This window comes from Diadema antillarum, unplaced genomic scaffold, assembly GCF_040938485.1.
Source record: "Diadema antillarum isolate AM-2024a unplaced genomic scaffold, OU_Dant_1.0 scf00000214, whole genome shotgun sequence".
Taxonomy (NCBI): Eukaryota; Metazoa; Echinodermata; class Echinoidea; order Diadematoida; family Diadematidae; genus Diadema; species Diadema antillarum.
Window position 1 is genome coordinate 338,987 of NW_027271103.1, and position 17,295 is coordinate 356,281.

General features: G+C 37.1%; 1 protein-coding gene across 1 annotated transcript; it reads right to left on the reverse strand.

The window, feature by feature from the left end:
• Positions 1-8,691: 8,691 nt before the first annotated feature.
• Positions 8,692-17,168, reverse strand: LOC139724434 (thymidine kinase, cytosolic-like). The gene is made up of 7 exons (XM_071635578.1): positions 17,007-17,168; positions 14,144-14,175; positions 13,553-13,666; positions 12,410-12,503; positions 11,548-11,637; positions 10,548-10,667; positions 8,692-8,883 (listed from the first exon to the last, which is right to left on the reverse strand). Exons 1-7 carry the CDS (start codon positions 17,070-17,072, stop codon positions 8,692-8,694), a joined length of 708 nt encoding a protein of 235 aa, XP_071491679.1. The 5' UTR covers positions 17,073-17,168.
• Positions 17,169-17,295: the final 127 nt, after the last annotated feature.

Consider the following 17,295-nt stretch of genomic DNA (forward strand, 5'->3'; position numbering starts at 1 on the left):
GTACAAACACATATTTCTCATATTTATGCCCCCTTGTCACACACAAGCACACACACTGCATGCATACTATGCATGAACAGGGAGAGTATGGGCCGCACGCGGGGAAGGTGACTCTCTGCATCGCACTGAAGGGGTACAGTGCAGGGGCAGATCCAGGAATTCTGTAAAGGGGGGGGGGGGGCGTGACTAATATTTCTGGTGCCACTTCCGGGTTTCATTTCATGTTTTTTCTTTTTATTTCTTTTGTTTTTAACGAAAAAGAAAGGGGGGCGTGCGCCGGTTGCGCCCCCCTCTGGATCCGCCACTGCAGTGTAAGTGCATGAGTACAAGCTGACAACGCTCGATAAGATGACCGCCTCTGCACTACATCTCACTGCCTAACGGCAAATGATAGATTGCAGTTGGTATGATATATTGGGAACTAGTTAGAAAATAATCCTTCTGGTACGAAAATGAAATCCCTGCAATTATTTCTAAGGATTTACTCATTATTTTTAGACATTAATGACAAACAGTGGAAGTTTTTTCAGCCACATTTGTCCCGATAAAGCAGGTCATGGTTCTGATTAAGCGGTGGAAATAACACGTGAAAAATTTGTTTCATCAAGTTTTTTGCACTTAAAGGACAAGTTCACCTTCATAGACATGTGAGTTGAGTGAATGCAGCAATGTTAGTAGAATACATCAGTGAGAGTTGAGGAAAATTGGACAATCCATTCAAAAGTTATGAATTTTTGAAGTTTCTGCTCAGTCACGGCTGGATGAGAAGACTACTATAGCTTGTGATGTCACGTGTACAATGATATAAAAAAGTATAAAGAAACTTCCACATATTTTCACTTTTCTCGCATAACAAAAGAATACTTGACTTCTCTCTTTCAGAAGGCAAGGGGAATAATATTACCCTTAACTTACGTCAGTAACAACGTTCTACGCATGTGACATCATACACTGTAGTTGTCTTCTCATCCAGCAGTGATTGCGCAGATACTTTAAAAATTCATAACTTTTAAATGGATTGTCGGATTTTCCTCAAACTTTCACTGATGTATTGTACTAATATTGTTGCATTCACTCAATCCACATGTATATGAAGGTGGACTTGTCCTTTAAGCGGGGTTCCCGCTTAAGCAGTTCCCAATTAACAGGTGAGCACTGTACTGGATCATTATATATGGTACTAAATTCAGCTTGTGTGTGTGTGTGGGTGTGTGTCTGTGTCTCTGTGTGTGTGTGCTTGTGTACAGGGTACAAGAATCTCAGTCTATTTGTTGGTAGCAAATCATGTGTCATTTTGATTTATTGATGCTTGAATTGATTTATACTTTTACCATTCTTATGTGTACAGCAATCATACATTTGACTATTATTACTGATACAGTATACCAGTAGTTATATCCCAAGACAGCATTGTTTATTTATAGTTGCTGTTCACATGTTTGACTGTCTAAATATTCCAAATTTAGATTAGTTTCAAGCCAATAAAGATGCCTTTTGAAAGAAGAAAGTGGTTGGAAGCAGTGAATTGTGTTGAATATCTTAAGACTGTGTGTTGCTTTGTCTAAAATTGCAGGTCATCTAGATCTATCTTGTTGAAACTCAAAATACTTTGCATGCATTATACATGTGAAAGTGATTGTACATAAGGTACTCACGAATGCATAGATTGTATATTAATACACATTTGTGTTATTACCTCCGCCAAGGGAGGAGGTTATGTTTTCATTACCGTTGGTTTGTTTGTTTGTTTGTTTATTTGTTATTTTGTTTGTCCTTGTGCAAAATAACTCAAAAAGTAGTTAACGGATTTGGATGAAACTTACAGGAAAGGTTGAGAATGACACAAGTAACAAACGATTAAATTTTGGTAGTGATCCAAGAATTTTTGGGGAATTTATGAAGGATTTTTGATATTTTGACATGTAGGGTCAATGAACTTGGGAGTTCAAGTTGCGCATTTTTGAGGTTTTCAAATGCGCACTAAAGTGCGTGCTCCAGTTTCTGCAGCTGGGCGAGGCACGTCGCGCAGCTGAGGGTTTATGACGTAACAAAGGCTTCTATATTGGGAAATTGGGCGATTTTTTAGCATGTATACCTATGGGTGTGGAAATCACTGATCTCCATGGAAGAGCCCAAAGAGCTTTTCCCCAGTGGTGGAGAGGAGAAAAATCTCTTTAGGAAGAGCCAGATCATCGGTGGAAAGTAGCTGCTTGGCAGAGGTCTGCGCTCTCAGAGTGCTTTTCTAGTTTGATTTTTTCCTCTTCATTTTTCATTCCAATTGGATTGCATTTGTTCATAAATTGCAGAACTTGTACTGTGAAAACAAGATGGAAGATAAAGAAAAAAAAAGAGAAAACTTAAAGAACAAAATAGAATCCAGACTTTTTTTCTCAAATCCTGAAGAATTATATATCTAAAATCTTACAAATGTCAAAAAAGTAGAGTATCGAATATGTTTCAAGGACTTCACTTCATAACATGGAAAATTGCATTTCCTTGACATTTTATATCACTTGAGGGTTTTGCAAGGCCAAAGTAATATTGAAGCACTCTTCACTAGTGCCTACCCCCCTTCCCTGCAGTGTAGTGCAACTGGCAGAAATCCAACCTGAGTGAGGTAGACTGCATCAAGTGGGTACATGTACACAATGCAACATCATGATGACTCCAGGAATCTTAATTTAATTGTAGATGAGAAATTTATATAGCACCTATAACAAAATGTTTTTAAGTGCTTTACAGATAATAGCACCAATAAACATCAACAATTAACAAAAGAAACATATTAATCAATGAGTACAAATAATCCATGAATTGCGTGATCATCATTATTGTTCCATGCAGTCGGTCCGAGTTTCTTTTTGAAAATGTCAGTGGAGGTTATAGAGTACGATACTGAATATGGGTAGGGAGGTTGTTCTACTAGAGAAGGGGGGCTCAAATGGAAAAGGCACGATCACCAAATCAGTTGTTGGTACGAGGGCTAAGTGCAAGCTGTGTTCCAGATGATGATCTGAGACTTGTAAATGTCTACATTTGTATGTATCACTTGCACACAGGGCAGAATAACCTTCAAACAGAAGTATGCTTTGAAGTTCAAGTAGATATGAGTACATTGTATATCAATGCCGAGTGCTACTGTGTGCAAAGCTGCCTGCCCTTGGCAACTGAAACTCATTGCCAGACAAGCGATATGAATTTGTACCGTTGCACAAATTTGGATTGGGGCAAGTGGATGAAATATCTTTTGTAATGCATGTACCCTGCAATGTTGTGCTTTTTTTTTTCTTTTTTTGAATGACAGCGCCTCATCACCTGATTGTCCAAGCAAGATAAAAAACTCTATCCAAAACACAAAGGTTTTAATGATTACTGAGAGAAGTGCAGATGCTGTGGAGTTGAATGATATCATTGATGTTATCATTGCTTTCATTTGGGCCTCAGTATAGGCAACACACATACAGTGTGAGCTTACGCCAACAATTTCTCTGTGTGCATGGGTGACAGAGAGTTTTCTGACACAGCATCCAAGTGACCTGAAATGGGTAGTCATGGCAAGGCTTTCATGTTAAAATACTAGACAATAAAAACTCACATGTTGACATCCTTAATTGGGTCACAGTGTAAATCTGTGACCCAAGTTGATTCTTATGGTCATGTTAAACTTGTCTGCTAGAAGTAAACTTTGGTCACACACCTGCAACATGCCCATCAAATACAAAGTCTACATAATTTGTTGGTTGAGAAAGATAAGAATGTTAAGGAGCAACTAATTTCATAGATTATGGGAACCTTAACACTCTTATCTTACTCGACCAAAGAAGTATGTACGTGTGTACTACAGGCAAACCCAGTTATATACAAGGTAGGCAGGACTGCTGGAATATTCTCTTGATACATGTATTTCTATGAAATCTCTTTAAAACACACAAAGAGAAATGACAATTTTACCAACTAAATTATGTCATACATGTACCATACTAATAAAATCTTGTACCCATGTTTGTTACAATGGAGTTCAATGTTATGTATGATTCAGTAATCCTGTACAGGTATACTGCATCTCACTTTAATACGAGCTGCTGCAGCTACAGAATTACAAATACATGTATATACATTGTAATATGTAATGCATCCAGTCAAAAGAAAACCAAAAATATTTCATGTGTAATGTAAACTCGAAAGTGATTTACAATATGGACAGTGCAACATGTAGGATTAATGGAGCAAGACTGAAAATACATGTACAAGTACACTGTGCATATTCAGCTTATTCCACTGCAATGGTATTCACAACTACATGTACTGTACTTGAAATTCAGTACCTCAACACAAACAAAAATATTTCAAACACTTTTGTGTAAACTTGTATTTATTGATTCACTGCACTATATACACTAGGAATTTCAGCATTAAAAAATTCTACATTAATTTTCGTGTTTCACTTGCATTTAAACAGAGTAAACAGAAATGAAGAGAGTACAGTACATGTACAGTATTTGGAGCATCAGATCTGACATTCCTAGTACACATACAGGGAAACCAGTTATAATACTGCATATGTGGTAGTCAGGACCATACCGATGTATTTTCTTGTTATAATGAAATCTTGTTTAAACATACAAAGCAGTATGGGAAATGACAGTTTTACTTGTAAACTCCTCTTGTACTGATGAAATTTTGTTGTATTTGTGTTTGTCATAATGGGTTTACGTGGAAAAATGATACTTCACATCTATGGAGTGACCACTCGTCTATCAATTATGGGATGCATTAGACAGCATCATGAGACAAATATTTACGACTAATGAGGATACAGTTAGAGTGATAAGTAATGGCAAAACTCAACCCATCAACCAAGAATCACTGGTAGGTATGTGAATTGAATGATAATAACAATTAAAGACATCAAATTCAGTCTCCAAGAAAAACATGTACCATGTAAAAGCTCAGTGCTATGAAGGTACAATGTATATGAAGTGTAAGATTCTTAAAAAGCCATTTAAAATAGACTGCTTCAAACAAACATGCATTTTAGTCAGTTTGTAAAAATTACATAAAACTAGCACAATGTGCCATGCATGATCTTCATTTGAATTAGGCAACACATTGAATGTATAAGATCAGAAATTATTGTGATTATATCATCTACCACTTTATTTTTTGCAAAAAGGAACGGTGTTTATCTTTGTAAATGGATGGTAATTCCACAACGTATCAATTCATTTATTCTCTGTCCCCAGGAAATATTGCATTTCATTTTTTATCTGTGAGAACTTGTTCTGACAAATGTGACTACCTTGGTATGATACAATGTGTTGTCTAATCTTTTATGTACAGAATTTCTACAATAGTTCTACAGACTGATATCTAAACATTTTCACAATCCACACTTCCAAAATAAATGTCATATACACTTGAAAAAGTGAAAGGCACGTAGGGTTAAAACTATCACAGACATCAAGTGTAAGAAACATGAAGGTGAAAGGCTTGCATGAAGTGCATGTTTCCAAAACAAATAGACATGCTGTCAATATAATGCCCAATAGTCTCTCATAAGCCTGCCAGGTCTACTTGATTCTGCTTGAGGGGGTCCTTGAAAAGAAAAAAAAATTACCTTTTCTTTATGCCCTGTCAAAGTAAATACACAGATTTCAGTGATGTAAAATCTAAGATTTCTTATCGATGTGCATACAAATTGCAGGTATTTCCTGATGGTTCTACGGAACATTCCTGATTTTGATGTGTGAATACTGTCAGTCCAGTTGCCATAATTTTTGGATACACGGTTCATGTATTTCCAGACAGCCACTGGCTACAAAGCATGTTGCATTTTCCTTTCTCGTGTAATTATCACTGAAGATGCAGAAATCAAAAAGGAGGACTTGTTAATACACATATGCCTGCAAGGATCGGTAGGAGAATATTTCACAATGATTTACAATATCTCTGATACTGAGTTTTAATATGCAGCTGAAGTCAGTGCTCCAAAACGCTCCAGTTACTGTATATGCCAAATATTTCGAGACGTTTTATTTTCGTGAATTTTGAGAGATAGGTGTTAGTTGTGAATTGAAAAACACCTGAAAAAATTAACTGAGATGCCAACGTGACTGTCATGTGCATGCATACATTTCTCCATTCCGTCCTGTACGCCACGATCGAAGATTTAACGACTCGCAAAATTGTCATGAGGTCCTGATTCGCGAAGAATTAGACTCGCTAAATATATGGCATATACAGTATCTCTTTCTTGACTAAACAAACTAGACTTCTCTCAGTGTGTTAAGGGTTATGCATGTACAGAATAACAACGCTACACACTAGCACTGGTCCGACGGCCCAGGACCAGTAAAAATCACTGTCGGACCTGTAAGTTTTTTAGGAATAGACCAGTAAAATATGGAAAAACTGGGTATTTACTGGTCTGACAGACGGGTTGGACCAGTAGGAAAAATGGGTTAGTGTGCAGCCCTGATTGTATAAATCTATGTGATTCATCACCATTATTACTGTTGTAAAGTCACAGTTTAAGCCAAGAAGACTACAAGAAGATAGTGATTTGGTTATTTGATTTCTGTTGTAATAATCATAAGTTGATATCTTACTGCCTTCTTTGCACATTTGTCTCAAATGCGGGAACTCTTTGGTATTTACAATGAAGGTTAAGTTATCACGACCTTTTGAATTATTACATCATGTTGCCTATCTAAGTCTTCAATGCACTTCTTGACTGCATCGAAACTTTTACAGCTGGGTTTTGTGCTGTTTCTGAGGTAGGTTGTTGGAAATTGAGTAGGAAAAATTATGAGCCATTTGAAAGCTTCTTTGGAAAGTTCAAAAGCACAGAAATAAAAAAAAAAAGACAATAAGCAACTTTATTAAGCTTTTGTGGTGATATGTCACATATACATGTATGTAGTTTGCACAATCCCTAGTAGTCCTCATGGATTAGGTGTGTAAAAGTGTATCATACATCTGAATTTACTCTATATTTCACCAAATTGTTGCTTTAATTTCTCTGCTTCTATTCAAAATACTGTAACTTACCGTCATTATCCCACTTACTACCAGAGTACAAGTAAGCACATGTATGATCCATATAATCAGAAGTACAAATGTTTATCAGTATTGTATGTCATTTGGCATTGTATTAACCATCAGGAAAACATATTGGTAGGCTACCCCATGTTCGTATGAACATATAGAATAAAATAAAGCCACAGAATGGTTTCATTCAAATTAGACATTAAAAAAGAAGAAGTTATGGACACTCAGGTTCACATTAAAAAAACAGCCCAAAATAAAGTCATATTGGTAGCAACCAAGTGTGTACATTAGATAGTAAAGGTGAACATATCATCACCTTACAAGTCTCTTGGTGACCTGCACAAGTACCGTCATGTAATTTCTTTCTCTGAGTTAAAATTGATAATTCTCTGTGAAATGGAACAGTATGGTAAAAACCTGGTGACGACCGTTTGAAGGGGTAACAGTTGTGATTGATGAGTTCTAGACCAAAAACCAAAGTTTCAAGATGCTTTTCAGTACAAACCAAGGGAATGTTGGGGGGGAAGACATCATTGCTTATCATGTTTTATAATATATATGCACATTGTGTTAAAAAAAAAAAAAAAGGACTTCAAAAGCCTAAAACTCTCATTTTATGTTCTCATTTTGTGGAAGCATTGACCATTCAGCTTCGATGATTTCACCTTGTCCATGAAGGTCAAATCTTAGATATTGCAGGATTCCTGTTAGATTTTAGACAATATTTTGGCTTCATTCTGACCTATCACTCCTCTCTCAATAGACCTGAAATAAAATATCACAGTGTGAAAGAGGTAGATACCATGAAGAGAATGACACGATGCATTGTAGTGATATGAAAATCAATGTCATCTACAGAAAGGAACAAACACAAAGTTTCACTAACAAATAACACAGACAATAACCAAAGACACAAGGGATGTTAAAGGGGAAATCCTGAGCTGTTAAAAGTTAGTGTGAAAAGACAGAGTAAAACATTTTATCAAAATTGATTTAAAGTTTGAAAAATTAAGATATTTTGAAGTTTTGCTAATTATGCAAAAATAGTGTTTGAACAGTTGATATGAGTGTGCAAATGAGTGAGCTGATATCATCACCTTACAATTTTCTATTGGTCGTGTACTAAAAAAAAAAGAAAAGAAAATTTATTTGCTTGTTTTTTGTTACGAAAATGTAAAGCAGATTGTTATTCAGGGCTGAATGACTTCAAAATAATGATAACTCAAATATATTAGGATCTGACACTTGAGCATAATCGAATGTACAAAAAAAAAGGAGGGGGAAAGGGACATTTTAAAAATTTGTAGGCAATCTATATGGCAAGTTGTGAGGTGATGACATCAACTCACTCATTTGCTAATTCATATTGACAGTTCAAAAACTGTTTGGCAGAAATTAGCATAACTTCACAATTTTATAACTTCCCATATTTCTACTAACTTTAATTGGTTCAGAATTTCCCTTTAATTGTTTTGCTCTAAAAAGCAGTGCTATGCACTAGCTTCTCCCTGCACTGTTTAGAAAATATTAAAATACATGATTGTGAAATAATGCTATTGACATTAAAAGTCATTAGACTAGGCACTTTTGAAGAACATGGATACTTGATATACAAAAGAAGAAATCTAAAATTCTAGGAGTTCATGGAGACATGCTTGATTCTCCGTCACTGCTTGGTGAAACAAACAGCCGTCTTCCTTGCTTGTTGCATTTCTGAGAGGCTTCTATCGTAACAGGTGTCTGTACACTGTTGTCTTGAAACTTGCTTGGGCTGAGTTGATGGCAGAGTCTGCAGACTGCCATGTACTTGTCGGCACCACCTATCACCTCAAGCTAGAGTCATCCCATGCACAGAAAATGAGTAAATGAAGGAAATAGAATTAATACATGTTGATAAAGAAATCAATTTTTAAACGAGAATGAATGTATAAATAGAGAAATCAATTTTTTCAGAGAATAGTTGATATATAGATAGAAAAATCAATTCTAACAAGAATACATAAATGGAGAAAACAATTTTCAAAGAGAGTAGATATATAAATAAAGAAACCATTTTTTAAAAGAGAATAAATGGGCATTTCCACAGTAAAAGGGTACATTTCAGGGATGTCACTTTATTTTCTATTTTCTGTTTCCAATGTGCATTACCCCAATACCAAACAATCTTTTAGGCCAGACATACGAGAGATAACTTTGCCCCCAAATTGTTTCAAAGAAGCAATGTATTAGAATTAGCAGAACACATCAGTGAAAGCTTGAGGGAAATCACACAATCAGTTCAAAAGTTATCCTTGCCATCGCTGGATGAGGAGACTACTACAATTTGTGATGTAACTTGCATAGAATGATATTGAGAAAAAGAAAATGCATTCCACAAAATTTCATTTTTTTTTTTTTTTTTTTTTTTTTGGGGGGGGGGGGGGGTAGTACGTACACATTCCACTGACTTGTTACTGATGTTTTAGTAAAAGGGTAATATTATTCCCCCTTCATTCTGGAAGAGGCAAGTCAAGTGCTCTTTTATCATACCAGAAAAGTGAACATATGTTGAATTTTCCTTATATTTTCTGGACATTGCTCTATGCAAGTGACCACGCAAATTGTCGTACAATGTAGTCTTCATATCCAGCAATGACAACATTGAAACATCAAAAATTCATAACTTTTGAAAGAATTGTCAAATTTTCCCCAAACTTTCACTGATGTGTTCTACTAATATTGCTGCATTCACTCAATCCACACATATATTGAGGTGGACTTGCATGTCCTTCAAACATGCAAACAAATTAAAAGTACTTGATCTGTTTCTCTCTCCTGATCGTACGTGAAACACAGCGTAGCTGTACAACAATGCCATTTTGGACCCAATTCATATCTTGCATTTCCAGATCAATGTTCTTTTGTTTTTCTGGTTTTCACAAAGAGACAAGTACACATTCAGTCAAGGGAATGATGTCAATTTAGCTATTCACATTTTTTGGCCTGTCAATACATTAATTTGCTGAACTCCAAGAGTCACAAAACATCTGCAATCAATCAATCATATCATCCTATAATTGTATGTGTGCTCATCAAGGACTACCAGAAAAAAAGGTAAAGGTATAAAGGTACATGTGAGCACACGTAACACATAAAACATGCAGTCAGCAGACTTTATCCCATCCTGCATTTTGTTGACATGTGTGAGGCTTACTGTATGCACATCTGAACCCTTTTGGGTGGTAGTGATGGTGGGTGGGTACTATAAAAATGGTTATTTTTTGCACCTGACTGGATGAGATGAATTTTGCATGTTTTTAATTCCATGGAATCAAGACATTTATTAGTGGAACATGCAAGGTGCAAAAATATTTGTGTGATTGTATTTTCACCTTGGTTTCTGGTTGTGTGAAATGCGCACAAATTTCCACTTATACAGTATGGGGTATAAGTGATCTAGCACAATGTTTGTTTGGAGAGTTAGGGGTCAATTTAGGGCCAAACCACGGACCACCTACCTCGGTTTCATAGCCCAGCCTCTTTGTGTAGGATGCCTCATTATAGCAGCGCATGCACACGGCATTGAGTTTGATCACACTTTCAGCCAGGGGAACAAGGTTTAGGATGTCACCAAAGCCCTGAAGTTAGGAGGAAAAAGACGGAATTATACAACACAAAATGTAGATTAGGCATTTTGATAATAAATACTTTGTGACTCTTTAATGCAAATATGTTGTTGGCATCTTTTTTTTTCTCTCTCTCTCTCTCAATAGTTGCACTAACAGATGAAATGGCAACAAAGAAGTATTCTTCACATTCATGAAGGCCATGTCTCCTGAACATGTCTACACCAAGCCATCAATCATTTGCAAGAAGTACTCTGAATAAAAAATTCACAACTGGTTCTTCTACTGATCATGGACTGTGTATTATTTTGTTGTGACTTCATCAAACTTTTTCATTTCTTTCATATTTGACACTGTCTGTGAGACATTGATAGAAGTATTAACAAAGTTGGAGAAATGATAAAGTAATGAGAAGAAAATAAACACTGGTCCAAAAGATATCAAAGCAACTGCTCTACATCACATTCGATTTATAATAAATCATTTGCAAGAATACAGCTGCCAACACAAATCTAAAAAATATGACACACTTACAATGGCCATTTCAGAAGCTGTTTCTTTTCTTGCAAGTCAATGAAGACAACTGCCTTTATATAACTTTTTTCACGGATTCTTACTTTGTGAACAGCACTGCAGTATTCTAAGTTATAAAAAGGCTATTTTTGTTGGAAAACCAGTATTTTACCTTTCCCGCAATAAACATGCGTGTAGTTGCACAATTTGGGAAAGTAGTATTTTTCATGAAACCTGTAGTATTTTTGTAAAAAAACAATACAAAATAGTAACAGTTGGAATCTCTGCTTCCCTCTGCTTCCGTGTTGTGTCAACATCTACAGGAAATACAAATGCTGATTGAACATTTCCTCACTGGTCAAATCTTCAAATCACAAACCTTTCTTTGGAAGGTTCCATCTAATGCAGCAACGATGATAACCTTCCCAACATTGGCCATCCTCTCACAGAACTTGACACAATCTGGGAACTGCGAGAATTGAAACAAACAAAACAGGAACACTGGTCATATAACATTTCCTTTAAATTATATCATACTATCTATTCATGTTATAAATATGAACTTTTAAGCTGAAGCACCACACAACAAAAAATGATGGAGTAATTTTGGTCTCACCACTGGGTGTGAATTATGATAAATTTTTTCACAAAAGCTCATCACTGTCTCTCAATGCATTAGATATGATCAACATTACAAACACTGGTCCAGCAAAAAGTCCAAAAATTTGTGAACTCTTGGCTCATGCACAAGCCAATTAATACCATCATTTTTCCAAGCACATGCAGCATAGGGCTTGCATGTGTATTACTCAGAAGAGTACATCTGATCTCAGGAAAGTTGACCATATACTGTAAAACATGATAAATTCGCGGCATGAAATTTTCGCAAATTGGAGCTGACGGCCTTTTTCATGCCATGAAGTTTTCATGAATTGCCATTGGCATGCAATGTGTAGACAAGAACTTTCACGTGCATTTTAATTTCGTGAATCATGGCGCTCGCAAAATTCGCGAAATTAAAATGCACGCGAACATTCCTCGTCTTACAGTAGTTCTCTGTGGTACATTGCAAAAATTTTCAAAGATGAGAGAGGGATGAGGGAGAAAAAAGGCTTCATCATGAAATCGAAAGATGAGTACTTCTGTGAAGTTCAGAGATGAGTACTTCTGTGAAGTTCAGAGATGAGTACTTCTGTGATATTTTGAAGAGAGTTAATGACTGTGAATGGGAGTCTACTTACAAACTGTCCTTCGTCGATGCCAATCACCTCAGCTTCTTCAGCAAGTTCAAGGATATCAGAGAGACAAATGGCAGCTGTGGCTTTGCACACTTGACTGTGGAATAAGAAAAATTAACCAGAGCTGTTAGCATTCAAACATTAAAATTAGGAGGGTTCTAAGGAGCAATCGGGGGGACACTTTAATTCTAGGGGAAGAAAAAATTATCTACATGGGGAGGCTATTTTATTGTAAGGATATTGAGTTTGTTTTGTTTTTTTTTGTTTTTTTTTTTCAGGGAGCTTCCTGCAAACTAGAGGAGACTTGGCAACTCTCATGAACATGTTTATACTGGTTTGGCTGGCATGAAGTACTATACAATTCATGAATCATCATCAGGCCAAAACATTTGTCTTTCCACATCAAGAATACTAAGTTTTGAAATGTTCATATTGACTAACTCCTGCCTTTCAGCAGTGTAGTGTAAAAATACACACCGTAGATAAAGTAAACAAGCCAATGTACTATTAATGCACCAGTTCATTTTAGACTCATCACTACTCAGCTGTATTGTATAATAATAACAACTAAACGTTTCATCATGCAAAACTTGCAATGTAGGTGGTTCACAATCATTAAGTTTCTAGCATATCCTCCTTATTATTCTATGCGTATAAAGCAAAAAAAAAAAAAAAAAAAGAGAGAGAGAGAGAGAAGATTACATTGAGTGATTTTCACTGTAGGCAACGCTGCACACTGGCACTGGTCTGACAGTCACTGACCAGTAAAAATCACTGTCAGATGAGTAACTTTTTCAGGAATAGACCAGTAAAACATAAAAAAACTGGGTACCTACTGGTCCGACAGACAGGTCGGACCCGGGGAAAAAATGGGTTAGTGAGCAGCCCTGCCATAGGGTCTTAACCTGGTGCGGACGGACTGATCTTACTACAACATGCATTTCCCATAGACACCTACCCGAGTATACTCGTGACTCGTCCTCAACGGGTTAAAACACACTCACAGAGGCAACACAAATGAAAACCTTTGCAGGCATTTCCATCTGACTTTTGTATGAGAAGAGTCACTGAATCACTAATCAATGAAAATTGTAGACCAAACCTGATAATACATGTACATACCATAGAAACAATTACCAAACTCACTTGTCATGTGTTGCTACTCCGTGCTTGTCATATCGCGTGTCTTTGTCATATTTGATAAGAAGACAATCATAGTTGGCAATCTGATAGCGCTTCATTCTCCTGATCAACTCAGTTCTGCAGAGGATGAAAATGTGTTGGAACAGACTTAGCAAAGAAACGTCACTGTATCAACGCAAGGGGGATGTGCTTACTTAGAGCATGAAATATAAAAGACGTTCAGAATTCCCCTCTCAGATTTCCATGAAAAGATCATTATCATATTACCTTCTTTCTCTCAGTGCTTTTAATGATTCTAAATGTTATCGTGATATTGACATATTCCTGCAAAAAAATATTCCAAATTACAAATTGTTAGGCTACTTTTGTTCAAACTCTTTTTTTTTTCCTCCCAATTCAAAAGTACAGGTAAAACTTAGAAAGATGGAATAAGGCGGAATGTACTCTGTGTTCTGCTGAGAGTAATAGGCCGGATTTCAGGCTTTTCATCAGTTTCATTTATCTGCATTACTATACACAGCTAAACTTCAGTCACCATTTCCCTTATCAAAATATAGATATAGAGAAAATATTTCATGAGGAGATAACACTTACGTTTTGCCAGAGAACATGGGTCCAAAAATGACCTGTGGATGGAATGATACAAAAATTTCTGTAAGAATGATTGCCTTGACTGGACAGAAAGAAATCATGACAATTGGCAAAATGACATGGAATGAACACTTCAGTTTGATTTCAACAAGACAATACCACACATGCAAAATTCAGCATGTACACTTGTATGTTACATAAACCTGGAGAGGAACTGTAAGCGCAGTAATTCTTTCTATGATACTGTACAAGTGGATATTTTCGCGCGACTAATTTTTCACGCTCGTCTGGGTAAGAAGAGTTTTGTGAGTTTTTAATTCCGCGGAATCAAGACATCGACTACTGGAACATATGGTAAGCAAAAATATTCGCGTGCTTTTATTTTCGCGCTAGTTTCAGGTTGCGCGAAATGCGCGAAAATTTCAACACAGCGAAAATGTTCACTTTTACAGTACGGTAGTCATATTTCACCATTTGTCAGAGATGCTAAGGTTAGAGAGGCATGAGATTTTGTGGCAGCAGAGGAAGGGTGTGTGTGTGTGGGGGGGGGGGGGTTGCCTAGGGGCCCTCTCCAATGGTAAGGAGCTTTCACACTTAAAGCTGTATTCATGCCATCTGGTGTACACCAAATACATTCATTATGCATGACATTTGGGCTTATTCTGATAGAAATGAAATATTGTCTCAAAATGTTACTTCTTATGGTGGTTGGAAATCTTGGGGGGGGGGGTTGAGGGGTTGCAAGGCATGAGAAAAAGCTTGACAGGCGTGTGAGCATGAGAAAGATCTCTGAAGCATGAGTCTCATGCAATCATTGCAATGTGTGATATGAGGTTTGGTACAATGTAGGTTCTTAAAGCGAAAAGCTACTCAGTTTTGGATGACTTAAAAAGATCAACAAAGAATTAAAACAGCTCATTTACACAAGCACTCAAAATCACAATACCACTACAGCACCCGAGGTGCATAGACATAAACAACAATTTATATCTCCTGTCAGCTTGATCAGTAACTAATCCATGTCTTCATATCAAATAGCACCTTATGATGCATATTTCAGAAGACAAAAGTTTCATCCCATCAAGCCTCAGGAATACACACACTATGAAATCAGGAGAGGGCAGTACGAGGAGCCCACTGTCATCATTTTCATCTGAACAGAACAGAAGGATAGTCTTTTGGCTGTAGACTGTCTACATCTCTCAGTTGAATCTGCAATGCTGAAGACTTTACACAAAATAAATGAAATATTAGTATACTGCATTGTTTATGATGTCAGACGAAGATAAAGTCTTTGCGTGCCCAAAACATGTCCAAATCGTTTAATGAAAATAGCTGAACTGGAAGCTCGTGCAAGTACAATGAAGCCTGCACAGCAGAGTGAATGGAGGATCTGTCTGTTGTGAAAGATCGACTGTATCACAAACCAACAGAGCGAGAGGCCACCAAACAAGAGACAGATTTATCGGTCTGGAGTCTAGTTGATGTCTAGAGTCTAGTTGATGTCTAGAGTAGAATCTATGCTAGTTATAGAAACTAGCACTGCAGTCGTATTCTACACTGTACACATGAAGCATTCATATTTGATCAATTTCACTGATATTGTAGATGTAGACTCTAATTGGTGAAAAAAAAACAGCAGGGTTGTCCATAACTCAAAATTTGAGTAACTTGTTATGTTGCAAGTTGCAAATGTGAGAATATTGCAGAAATTGTATGTGCCTGGCCACCGTGGAGCACATACAATTTGTATCACGAGTGTAGTATGCAATATTTCACGACTAATTTCCATCGTGCTGCTTCGTTTGATGTTCCATCTCATGTTTTGCACTCAAATTTTCTATATTAAGTAGCCCCTACCAATTATATTTTGATTTTTCTCACTGGTTTTGTACAGTGTACCTGTACAATTGTATATGTTTTTTTCACGTTTCATAACATTCTATTTGAGCTAGCCCGACCAGACGCTGTGTGAAGCACAGCACTATTTATACAGCGACTGGGCTGTGTATAGTTAATTTCAGCATGTCTCCAATTCTTGTTGAGGATGTTGCAAAGCATGTTGCTGGCTTTTGAGGATGTTGCACAAGAATTTGAGCATGTTGCATCGACATGCTCAAATCACCTGTGGACCACGTACCCTGGAAGAGTTTCAGTTTTTTTGCAAAAAAAAAAAAAAAAAAAAAAAAAAAATCAGAACACTGGCCCGGTTTGGGAGTCTGGAAAGATATGTCCGACACGTAAGACACGACATCCACAATGGCAATGCCATGGCATGGCCATTTGCATCCGTTGTCCTTTTTCTTCCTTATTTTGTGCATTTTCTTTGTTTCATTCATTCAAGGAAAAAACGTCCACACGGGTAGATCTAGATTCTAGTTAGTAACTGTTTCTAGTTAGTAACTGTTTAGCTAAATCTTTACATGTATAATAAACAGGGCTGCCAACTCTCACTCATTTTGGTCCTTTCTCACTCTCAAACTTTATTTCATTTGCATGCATTTCTATTGATCTCACTCATTTTGGCTCCTAAATTATAGCATTGGCCTATGGGAGTCTCACTCTCAACTAATTTCCAAAGTTATTGTTGGCAGCCCTGCATACACCAATGTACGTTTGCTTTTAGCACTACTCTGTATCGATCTATAACAATCAACATAATCTGATGGGCGATGGCATGGCACAAGTTCCCGCCGCGCCGCGCCGTCGACCGCACAACGGAAGAGAGTCCCTGCTGCTGGGCTGGTTGGTTGTGGGCAAGCGCAAGCAAGCACAAAGCCGTGCGCAGACTCTACATACAAGGGACGTTCGATTGTTGCTGCACGAAATGGCAAATGCTACCAATCAAATTTTAAGGTGATCTTACCTGAATCTGCCCCTGCCTTCGACTGTTTGGCTTGATCCCGTCTATTGATGTTACACACGACATCATGATTGATGCTGAGATTACAAAGAATCCGGCAAAATCCTACTAAACGCTGCGTTCTTAAATTCGAATAGGATCTCTGCTGTCCGAGACGCGGGCGGAAATGAGATGCCGCTGCTCGCTCGCTCTCGCTACGATCTCTCTATCTATATCTGTCGTGCCGCCGCCGCCAGCCCGCCGATACTAGCTAGCTAGCTGCAATGCCCCTGGTTAAACAAATTAAAATTGC

Excerpts from the sequence above, each read along its gene's own strand:
- LOC139724434 (XM_071635578.1), bottom strand. The coding sequence starts at position 17,072 with ATGATGTCGTGTGTAACATCAATAGACGGGATCAAGCCAAACAGTCGA. Across the intron at positions 14,176-17,006 it reads GAAGGCAGGGGCAGATTCAG|GTCATTTTTGGACCCATGTT; the intron begins GTAAGATCACCT and ends TTCCATCCACAG. Across the intron at positions 8,884-10,547 it reads GGCTGGGCTATGAAACCGAG|CTTGAGGTGATAGGTGGTGC; the intron begins GTAGGTGGTCCG and ends GGATGACTCTAG.